Raw genomic sequence first — 12,376 nt, 5'->3', positions numbered from 1 at the left:
TTTGGGGTCACATTTGTGTAAAAAACTACATTTTCCACCAAAGAGAAAGCTTCGCTGTGAATGACCTAATGTATCACATAAGTATTTGGGAAATATTATGTAGCCCAAAAGAAAAATTGTGGATTATTTGATTTTGTAAGATCAGGGATTTATTAACAAGATGACCTTTATTAAATTCTCCTTCTGGCTTGAGTATGTGTAGAAAGTAGAAAAGTTCCTCTTCAAAGCTCGTCTTGGTTTAAAAATAAAGTAATAGACACTAGAAATAATAGCTTCTTACTCTAAAGCCTCCTATCAACTATTAGTTCTTACACTTTACCCCAATTAGTCGCTTTGGTTTACTTAGACATGTCTGGGCAGGCCCAGACAAGTCTTAGCTCATAGCTTTATGCCTCTTCCTTATTCGGAAATGTTATCGCTTTCTTAAACCTTTTGTAAGCAACTTCCTCTCTTCTTTGTTCTTGCTTGTACTTACCTATTTAGGAAAGTTTTATGTTATTAGCAAATCGGGTATCAATTTAAGACTGTGAGGTCCAGCTCCAGCCAATGGATGCAGGACACAGAGGTAAGGATGACCCAAATGCATAAGGGACAAATATGTCTGCTTTTCCTTTGTTAAGTGTGCTCTCTCCATTATTCCATCTGCAAGGGGCACCTTTTCTGCAGAAAGTAAAGATTGCCTTGCTGAGAGGTCCTCTGTTTCCATGCTGACTTTTCTTCATGGCACCAATTATCTATTCCTAACAGTATACTACAATTCACTTTGTTTCTCCCCTTGAGGAGACAAATCCCCTATTTTTTATTTTGTACTAGCAAATGAACCCAGTAATAGAAACCATCCTCTGACACATATATTAATATATAATTGGCAAATTCATGTGGTAACTACAATTAACTATCCACCAGAAAAACAATAATCTTACCTTTTTTCATTTCCATATGACTTCTGTGCAACTTTTGCATGAAGAATAAGTACTGTTTGATCCCCTCGCTCTTTTAAATAATTTCGCATAGCTTCCCTAAAATCAAATATAAATATTACTGTTACAGAGGTGAAATTCGTGATGAAATCTTCCTTCATTACTATGCTCTGTAATGAGAGGAATGCTTATAAATATTTTTTAAATAAGCAAACCTTAAAAACAAAAACAATAAAGCAAAGTAAATCCATAAATTAAACTGGAATATTATACAATGATACTAAACACTGCTCATTTTCAATTCTATTCCTTGTTCTTTAAAAATAAGAAACTGTCTTGCATTCTTTAGAATTTATGATGTAACGCAAACCACAGTTACGCCTTCCAGAATAACTAGAATCAACATATACACTGCTAATGTGGCTTTAAAATATTATAAAGTTAATAAAATGCAGTAATTTTGTAGTTTAATAATGTAGTTCCCCTCCTCAGTTTCCCTACCCCAGCTATCAGAAGCAACGTTTTTCACTGAATACAAAAGCTGTAACAAATCCTTAGGTCATCCAAATTTGTTATTACATGATCCTAAAATGACAATTCTATAGGGACCAAGAAAGGCCTATCGTTCACATAGGAATACATAATTATCTCAAGGATATTAAATAAATAAAATTTAATAAAGGCTAATTGAAATCAATGAAAATCTGAATTTTGAAAAAAATATAATGTTAATTCTTTCAAGTAAAAACAACTCTACATATTTATTGAGCAAATGGTCGATACAAAGTTCAATATCTTAAATGTATTTACATACTCAATTGTTTTGCTAAGCAATATTATATAGTAAAAAGAAAGCAAGTTCTACACAGATGAAACTATAACAATTCTGAATAAGCAGAATCCCAATTCTTGAGATGTCTTACACAGCCCAAACTTAAATGTTATTCTACTCATACTATAAAGACAAATATCAGGTATAAGAGGGTAGCTATACAATAGTAATAAGTTATTAAATGTTAGGATTTATAGGTTTACAGCACTTACATACTAAGTAGTCTGGGGCAAATCATTTAACCTCAACCAGCCTGATTCCCTAACTGGAAACGGAAGATAATAACACCTCCCTACCACAGGGTGGCTGAGGGGATTAAATGAGATAACCTAGATAACAGCATTTATTTTTACCAACTGAAAAAACCTGTTAGCTCCAAGGCAGGGCAGTAATACCAGGATATAAATAGACTGAGAACTAATCCCTACCACTGAAAAGGAACTCAAAGTCCAAATTGTAATGAAATGCAATAATCCAAGTAGAAATATGTACAAAAAGCACCAATAAGGGAATGCCTATGTAAAGACAAGGGTGGATGGTAAAGGACTACATGCTGGGAAAAGTTTTTAGAAGCCCTAATCCTGAGAGAGAAGTAGACACAGGAAGTGGGAGGAGGAAAGCATAAAGTGCTCCAGGGCCTGAAAATAGTGTGAACAAAGGCATCGATAACTGCACATTCAGGCTAAGGAGTAAGGCAGTCACAACAGTAAAACAAGAGCAGCTAATGTTTCTTGAATGTTTCCTATGTGCCAGGCCTTGAACTAAGCACTTTAACTCCATTATTTTATTTAATCCTCATAATGCAAAAAGTTAAGTACTGATATACTGCTAACACCATTTTGATTGTCATGCCCAAGTTCTTATAGTGAATAGTGGCAGTCGGGAATTCAAACAAATTTGCAAGATTCTAAGGTGAGCCATGGCAGTGAATAAGGTTGACAATGACAGAGTCAACTATGAAAGGCTTTGAAAATTGGACATTTGTATACTTAAATACTAAGTATAAAAGTTTACACTATTTCAAATATTACCCCGTAACAGGTGATGATAAAAGTAGTAATACGTCTCTGCATAGCAAAAGAAACTATCAATGGAGTAAACAGACAACCTACAGAATGGGGAGGAAACACGTGCAAACTATGCATCTGTTAAAGGTCTAATATCCAGCATCTATAAGGAACAAACAAATTTACAGGGAAAAAAAAAAAAACCATTAAAAAGTAGGCAAAGAACATGAACACTTTCCAAAAGAAGACATACATGTGGTCAACAAGCGTATGAAAAAAAGCTCAATATCACTGATCACTGGAGAAATGCAAATCAAAATCACAATGAGACACCATCTCACATCAGTCAGAATGGCTATTATTAAAAAGCCAAAAAATAGCAGATGCTGGAGAGGTTGCAGAGAAAAGAGAACATTTATACCCTGTTGGTGGTAGTGTAATTTAGTTCAACTGTTGTGGAAAGTTGTATGGCAATTCCTCAAAGAGCTAAAAACAGAACTACCATTCCACCCAGCAATCCCATTACTGGATATATACTCAGAGGAATATAAATCATTCTACCATAAAGTCACATGCACACGAATGTTCATTGTAGCACTATTCACAATAGCAATGACATAGAATCAGCATAAATACCCATCAGTGACAGACTGGATAAAGTGTGGTACATACATACCATGGAATATTATGCAGCCATAAAAAAGAATGAGATCATGTCTTCTGTGGGAACATAAATGAAGCTGGGGGCAATCTTCCTTAGCAAACTAACACAGGAACAGAAAACCAAATATCACATGTTCTCACAAGTGGGAATTAAATGATGAGAACTTATGAAGACAAAGAAGGAAACGACAGACACTGGAGTCTACTTGAGGGTGGAGCTTGGGAGGAGGGAAAGGAGCAGAAAAAATAACTATTGGGTACTGGGCTTAATACCAGGGTGATGAAATAATCAACAAACCCCCATGGCACGAGTTTACCTATGTAACAACCCTTCACATGTAACCCTGAACCTAAAACCAAAGTTTTTAAAAAAAAACTCTTGGAAAATTATTTGACGTACCTTTAGGGGAAGTATTGTTATATGGTTATTCATTATGATTAAACCTTTAAGTATAAAAAAAGTGGTAGCATGTAGTAAGATCCAGAGAAAAACTCAAAATGAAAAAAAAAAAAAAAATCCATCCCTTTTGTGAACTGGGACAAGATCACCAGTCAATTTTCTCTCCAGCCCATTATAGAAAATCAATACTGTAGAAACTGAATTTTCAATCTAAACTAAAGGCAATGAGAGATCTTATTAAGGTTTTTTAAAAATACATAATTAATTTTACTTTTTAGTTATTTTTAGAGAAAGGATTCAAAAGCAGAGGGACAAGACAAACATAAAAAGGCTCTCACACTAAGAAGAAGGTAACAGAAGACAGTAGGGAACAGGAAAAATAACTATTTTTTTTGTTTTGGGAGAAGTGGGTATATATTATTAGGTTCTGCTGACAAAAGTCAACTCTGAAGTGCCCCGGGACCTCCGAGTTGAAAGTATTCAGTAGGTTGTTGGAAGTATCTATGCATAGTTCAAGAGAGAGGTCTGGGCTGAAAAGGTGGGGTTCACTAGTATGTAATTGGCAAACAAAACCATGGAAGTAAATGTACTCCCCCGGAACAAAAACACATTGACAGGAGAGTCAAGAAGAAAATGTATTAAAGGAAACTGAGAACTGATAACAGGAAGAACTGAAACCAGCCTCAGGTGCTATAGAAAGACACAACCTCGAAAGAAGGGAGCAATCAAAGGTGAGATGTTGCAGAAGTCAAGGTCACTTTAATTTCAGCAAGAAGTCTAACAGATGCCAGCTGGGCGAAGGACATAAGCAGGAGTTAAGTCTGAAAGTCTCTATTTTATTCGTAAAATGAGAGGCCATCATGATGTCTAATGGATAAGAAAACAGCTGTAAATACTGGAAATACCTTCCAGGGTATGGAAAAGGAAGCTAACTATGGACAAATAAAACAACTGAAGATTGGTATCAAAGGACCAGCTAATGTTGGAATCCAAAAAGAATGGTGTCAATTCCCACTAACATTCCAAGGAAGGGAATAGGGAGACCATACTCTCAAACGTGCTGGGTACTAGAGATGCAGCCTGGAGAGGGTAACAATGATGAGGGATTTGAGGTGCTACAAAGTCAGGTGACTGAACATAGAGTTCAGGGTGAAAAAGAAAACAAAAGCAGGTTGGGTGCAGTGGCTCACGCCTGTAATCCCAGCAATTTGGGAGGCTGAGGCAGGCAGATCACCTGAGGTTGGGAATTTGAGACCAGCCTGACCAACATGGAGACACCCTGTCTCTACTAAAAATACAAAATTAGCCAGGCACGGTGGTACATGCCTGTAATCCCAGCTACTAGGGAGGCTGAGGCAGGAGAATCGTTTGAACCCAGAAGGCAGAGGTTGCAGTGAGCCGATTGCACCATTGCACTCCAGCCTGGGCAATGAGAGTGAAACTCTGTCTCAAAAAAAAAAGGAAAAAAAAAAAAAGCCAAGAGAAGGCCAATATCCTGACAAAACCGGCACAAAATTTCTCAGCACAAAACTTGAAGGGCTACTATATATTTGAATAATTTTAAGCCATTAAGTGTATTTCTGGATACCAAATTCTATTTGCATTTGTAGTCTCTATTACATTACTTAGCAGTAACTGCATTGTGTTTGTCAGGTTTCATGCTTATTTTTCTTGTCTTCCCAAATAAGGGCAAGATTCATACTTTACATTTCTATCCCTTTCATGACAACTCAGGTAAATCAGGACACAAACTTGGTATTTGATAATATCCAAGGCAGTCACAAATGCTTTCTACAAAGATTTTAATTATAATCATTAAACGAGCTAAAATTAAAAAATCACTCTACCAGTACTCTTCTAAGCATGTATTAACATAACCAACAACCTTGAGGGTAACACACTATTACGTACATTTCAGAAACTGGGTAGAGGTTAAGTCACTTTCCCAAGATGATACTGAAGAGCGAGGATTCAAATCTAGGTAGTCTAGCTTGTGAGGACAAAATTACACTATTAGTGGTTAGGGGTATAGCTCTGGTGTGAAATAGATCAGGGTCTGTTACTAAGGGTCTGTCTCACTAAGCCTGAGTTTTCTCACCTATAAGATAAAGACAGTAATACCTCATATTGGGGGTGGGGGGGGGACACTTTAAAGTAAGTTAGTCCCACAAACTGACAGAAAGCAAGTGTCAGTAGCCTCTAATTATTAATATTATTTCCTTAGAAAGAAGACTTCAACCTTCAATAGTACACAAAGTGCAGAGGGAGGGAAAATGGGACTTGCACTGAGGCTTTGAGAGCCAAGTTGAAAATGACCTAGGAATGAATGATCAGGCATCTTAACCAATGTGCAAAACACAAATTTTGTAAGTATACCAGGTAAACTGCACAACTATCCATCTTCCCACTGAAGATTTATTGAAAGCCCACTGTATTGTAGGCACTGGGCATTTTGCTGGCTTCTACTACTGGATGTAACTGCTCATAGTTCTAAGAACTCACGATGCTTATGATGAATGCAGGGTGACAGCTCTGGTTTTCCTTGTCTTTTCTTTCATATTTAGAATACAAATTCCTGAAAAAGTAACTAGAGCCTCAAGGTAATCATGAACAATAGTTGTCCTGTAAGAGTAATTTGCCAAATAGCTTCTTTCAACAGTAAAAATAAATTTTGCTTTATTAAACAGAATATTAAACATTAAAAATTATGTTCTCTGGCAATTAAAACTTGATCATTGACTTTCTGCACCTTAAGGAGCCATAAAAAAAGACGGTATACTCTAAATAAGCACAATAAATAGTAAAGCCTGTCAAATAATAGCCCATATGCTTTTCATCCAAATAGACTAAGGCTGTGTCAATAAATAGGATTTCTACTTCAGCCCTGTTGACATCCTGGGCAAAATCATTTTCTGCTGTGGAGAGACTGCGCTGTGCATTGTAGGAATATGTAGCAGCATCACTAGCTTTTACCCTGCAGGTGCCAGTAGCGCCCTTCCTTGAATTATGACAACCAAAAATGTCTCCAGATGGTGCCAAATGTCAAGAAAGAGGATGGAGTGAGATGGTCACATGGATTGAAAACTACTGGGATAAACCCAAAAAAATTTCAGTGGTAAGATATCACAATCATCCAGGTTTTTTTTTTAATAAAAAAATACTGAAAAATTTATTATTGGAAAAACATATTATGGGTGCTGAAGAATCCTTGACCATATAATTATTATGTTTTATACTGAACTTTTTTGAATACTTTAAAACATAATGTAAATTTTGAAGTCTATTGTTTACTAATTTCATTTAATGATTCCACATAAAATTTTCATTCTAAGTGAAAACCAATTGGATCACACCTGTAATTGCAGCACTTTGGGAGGCTGAGGTGGGTGAATCACTTGAGCGCAGGAGTTTGAGGCCAGCCTGGCCAACATAGTGAAACCACATATCTACAAAAAATACAAAAATCAGCCAGGCATGGTGGCACATGTCTGTAGTCTCAGCTACTCAGGAGGCAGGGAATTGCTTGCGGAGATCGCAGTGAGCCAAGACTGCACCACCTAGGCGACACAGCGAGACTCCGTCTCAAACCAAAAACAACAAAAAAAGGAGATTTCATTTTTATCAAAAATAATTTTACTAACATTAACTTATGACATTATGGCAAATGCCATTCTGGTTCAACATGTTTAATCTGTGATTACCTTCATCAATTTTTTTTACTGTGGTTTGCTTTATAAAATTCAAACTTTTTTACACAGCAAAAAAGAAAGAAAAGAAAAAAAGAAAGAAAGAAAGAAAGAAAGAAAGAAAGAGAAAGAAAGAAAGAAAGAAACCACAAAGAGAATGCTAAATTGAAACATCCATGAATAGTAAGATAAGCTCATGTGCTGCTGTTACCAATGGATCTGCTTTTACTAGTTATGCCAATGGAGGCAATGGGAGTCTGCAAATAATGAGAAAAACCTGGTCCCCACGTAAAGGTAAAAGACAACTTCAGTTAAGGGAACATAATCAATGGTATTAAATATTACAGAACAGTCAAGAAAGATAAAAATTAGAAACTCTTCACAAATTTGACAATTCGTTCATAAATGGAACAGCTTAATTACAATTTTCTCAATGAGTTGGGGGTGAGGCAATACCACTGAAGCAAGCTACAAAATGAAAGGGAGGGAAGGAAGCACAACAAACATAGTCATGCTTCTTGGCTATTAAGGAAAAGGGGTGGTGGTGGGAATAACTAAGGTTATGGCAGAAAAGTTTGTCTCTTTACAGGATTTTTAAAATTTTGGATACAAAGGGAAGTTTTTAATTACTAAGTCTGTTAAAACAAAAAAAGCCAAGAAGAAAATGTAAAGATGCACTGCAAAAAAACCTAGTGTCTATAAACTGAATACTTCTAAGTAGTTGAAGTATATAACACACAGAATTCTGAAAGACAGGCCGGGCGAGGTGGCTCCTGCCTGTAATTCCAGCACTTTGGGAGGCTGAGGCAGGCGGATCATGAGGTCAGGAGATTGAGACCATCCTGGCTAACACAGTGAAACCCCGTCTCTACTAAAAATACGAAAAATTAGCTGGGCGCGGTAGCACACGCCTGTAATTCCAGCTACTCAGGAGGCTGAGGCATGAGAATCGCCTGAACCTGGGAGGTGGAGGTTGCAATGAGCCGAGATCATGCCACTGCACTCCAGCCTGGGCGACAGAGTGAGACTGTCTCAAAAAACAACAACAAAAAAAAAAGAGTTATAAAACAGAGACTAATAATATGCAACAGAGACAGTATGTGGCCCTCAAAGCCTAAAATATATACTACTTGATGCTACAGAAAATGTTTGTTGATCCCTGCAGACAATTTTTAAAAGTAAAGTTTTTAAAGAAAAGTTCCAAAACAGAATTCTGATTAAATCAATTAAGTATATTACATGGCTGACATTCAATCAAGATTTTTTATAAAATTCTTCCTCAAAACTGGACTTATGGACAACTGACAGTTCAGAAAGCTCAGCTCAACTCTTCTCACATCTACTTCTGGATGCTGCCAAAAGGCATCCAGATTTATATGCACCCCCACAAAACCTCGAAGAACTGCCCTATTTTTGTCAGATTCTGGCAGTCTCGCCTTTTACACTGTCTCAGACACTTCTTCTCAAAGTGAGCTCCACAATAGTTATGGTTTACAAAGAGGCGGGTCTCAATCAAAGATGCTTCAGTGAAATCAGATAAAATAAAGTGAAACCAATTAATGGCAGGACTACTCAGAACCGTAAGCAAAATCTTCAAGAGAGGGATATTTGTAGGCTTTGTTTTCCAAGCTATTAGACCTGACTAAGATCTCCTTGTTTTTCCCTCAAGGAAGCTTTCTGAGAACTACTGTTTGCCTGAGGGCCAGTTTTGAAAATGACAATCTAGGGATACTATCAATAGTCAAAAAATTCCTGGTGCCCTTGTAATACACTAAAACATTGAGGCTGCTATACTAAGTGTCTACATCTATCAGTGACCAAAGCCAAACAACAGTACAGGTCCTGTTCCTAGGGAAACACCTACAAATCTCCCTTCAATCCTCTCTTTTTATGATAGAACTAAAAATGTCCCAAAATTCCAGTTTTTTGTAGATAAGTAGGTAAATTGCTTCGAATCCTGTCACACAGCTATGAGACATATCCTTTCAAATTCTGACCAGCTCTTGGTTTTCCCCTCCCCGCCTCCCACTCCCAAATAGGCATAGGCCATTACATTGACAGCAATGGGTCATCAACACATCTGTGTTCTATTAGCTTAAAATGTTATTGTACAAATAAGCCATTTTGCTACTTAAGGTTTTACATTTCATCTACAGAAAAATTTGGGACTAGAGGAATTTGAGAACATAAAACAGTATGAGGTGTTGACAATCAAAGGCAGGTCACCATCTTGGTTCTCCTATTTTTAATCCTGGTTGATACTATCTAAAAGATGACCTTCACAACAGGATGCTTTTTCAATATTGCTTAATTTGGAGTAAGAATAGTGTATAACAGATTTCAAAGATTTTTTTTAAAGGAATAAAATCTGCCCGATTTTGAACTCTCTACACACCAGTGGAGAGAAAAAATGTTAAAATATTTTTCATCAAATAAAATAAGAGATACTAAAATTTTCCTAACTTGAATATTATTTAAAGGAGAAATGGAGAAAAAACCATTTTAAAAAGCATTTGCAGGGCAAGGTGTGGTGGCTCTTGCCTGTAATCCCAGCACTTTGGGAGGCCGAGGCAGGGGGATCACTTGAGCTTAGGAGTTCAAGGCTAGCCTGGACAACATGGGGAAATTCTGTCTCTACAAAAAATATACAATTAGCCAGGCATGGTCATGTGCACCTGTAGTCCCGGCTACTCAGGAGGCTGAGGTGGGAGGCTGGCTTGAACCCGGGACGTAGAGGTTGCAGGGAGCCAAGATCACACCACTGCGCTCCAGCCTGGGTGATAAAGCCAGACTTTGTCTCTCAAAACAAAACAAAACAAAAGGCCAGATGGTACCTAAAATTATAATATATTATCAAAAGGGAAAATTTCTGATTTCCAAGTTTGTGCTTAACAAAATAAAATTTTATCATAGATTTGGTCACTGATTTTACATTTCCATTTGTTGTTATACAAACTTTTTGCTAAATTTGCCTTATTTTAGCTTAAATAATAAACAATATAAATCTGTAGTCTGCTGTCTTTCAGAGATTTAAAAAGAAATAAAACTTATCTGAAGCCAGGTGTGGTGGCTCACACCTGTAATCCCAGCACTTTGGGAAGCCAAGGCAGGCGGATCACTTGAGGTCAGGAGTTCGAGACCAGCCTGGCCAACACGGTGAAACCCCATCTCTACTAAAAATTAAAAATTAGCTGGGCATGGTGGCAGGCACCTGTACTCTAGCCTCGGCGACAGAGCAAGACTCCATCTCAAACAAAACAAAACAAAACAATAAACAAAAAAAAACTTACCTGAATTTTCCCAAGAAGGTACACTAATCCCTTTCAGAATATTTTAGAATATTTTTCAAGTATAAAAGCTTCTAAGTTTTTAACAGCTTTATTGAGATTTAATTGAAATACAATAAAATGCGCTTATTTTAAAGTGTGCAATGTGACAAGTTTTGGCATGTGTATACATACCATCACCAAAATCAAAATAAAGGTATTCACAATTGTGAGTTTCCTTTCTGCCTTTCTGTAATCTTTCCTCCTGCCTCCCCCTATCCCCAGGAAACCACTGATCAACTTTTTGTCACTACAGATCAGTTTGCATTTTCTATAATTCTATGTAAGTGGAATCATGCAGTACATATTCTTTTTTCCTGACACACTTAGAAAATTGAGTATAATTATTTTAAGATCCATCTATGCTATTGCATGTATCGAGTTCCTTTTTTACTGCTTAATAGAAATTCACTGTAGAATACACTACAATTTGTTGATCCACTCACCTGTTGCTGGATATTGGGGTTGTGTCTGTGTAACTATTACAACTAAAGCTAACATGAACATTCGTGTTCAGGGCTTTGTATTCAGGTGTTTTCATTTTCCTTGATTAAATATGTAGGAACAGAATAACTAGGCCATATGGTAGAGGTTTAACATTTTAAGAAAGTATAAATTATTTTCCAAAATTATTATACCACTTTATATACCCACTGCCAATGTATGAAAGTACTAGCTGTTCCCATGATGAGTCCTTTAAATTTCAGATATTGTAACAGGTATATAGTATTAATAGTATCTAACTGCTAGAAAGTGTATGTGTCCCCTAAGATTCCTATGTTGAAATCTAATCAGAAATGCCATGGTAGTAGGAGGTGGGGCATCTGGGAGGTGATGAGGTCATGAGGATGGAGCCTTCAAGAATAGGATCAGTGCCCTTGTGAGGACACAAAGATGACAGCCATCTATCAACCAGGAAGCATCTTCCAACAGACATCAAACACACTGGCGTCTTAATCTTACACTTCCCAGCCTCCAGAATTATAAGAAATACATTTGTGGTTTATGAGCCACCCAGTTAATGGTACACTTTATAGCAAACCAGTGGGACTAACACACTCACTGTAGTCTTAATTTGCACCTCCTTAATGGGTATTTGTTATACTCATACATTCTTTGGATTAGTATCTGTTCAGACCATTTCTGTCCTTTAAAAATGGATTATTTCCTTATTATTTACTTTTCAGAGTCATTTTCATCTTTGTTCTTTATTTTGATGAAGTAAAATTTATCAATTTCTTCCACAGATTGTGTTTTAGTGTCTAAGAAATGTTTGCCTAATAAACAACATTTTCTCCCATGTTTTCTTCTAAAAGCTGTGTAAAGTTTTACATTTAGGTCTACATTGAGCTATTTTTTTAAATAGGGTACTATGTATAGACTGTAGTTACTTTGTGTGTGGGGGGCAGGTTGAAGGAGCAATGGATATCCAATTGTTCCACAATCAACTGTTAGAAAGACTATCATTTAAAAAAAATCTAGCTAAATTGCCTTTGCACCTTGACTGGAAAGCAACTGATCATATATCTGAAGAACTATTTG

The 12,376-nt window shown here is 36.7% G+C and overlaps 1 protein-coding gene across 5 annotated transcripts in view; it reads right to left on the bottom strand.

The window, feature by feature from the left end:
* RBPJ (recombination signal binding protein for immunoglobulin kappa J region) overlaps positions 1 to 12,376 on the bottom strand; it is a 114,716-nt gene that overhangs the window by 27,130 nt on the left and 75,210 nt on the right. For all 5 annotated transcript variants that reach the window (XM_025384971.1, XM_025384967.1, XM_025384968.1 and 2 more), the window contains one exon: positions 924 to 1,019. In XM_025384971.1, the coding sequence (XP_025240756.1) occupies positions 924 to 1,019 (96 nt within the window). The remainder of the gene's footprint in view (positions 1 to 923; positions 1,020 to 12,376) is intronic.

The sequence above is a fragment of the Theropithecus gelada genome, chromosome 5, assembly GCF_003255815.1.
Source record: "Theropithecus gelada isolate Dixy chromosome 5, Tgel_1.0, whole genome shotgun sequence".
Taxonomy (NCBI): domain Eukaryota; kingdom Metazoa; phylum Chordata; class Mammalia; order Primates; family Cercopithecidae; genus Theropithecus; species Theropithecus gelada.
The sequence above is the reverse complement of the archived record's forward strand: the minus strand, read 5'-3'. Positions and strand labels throughout refer to the sequence as shown.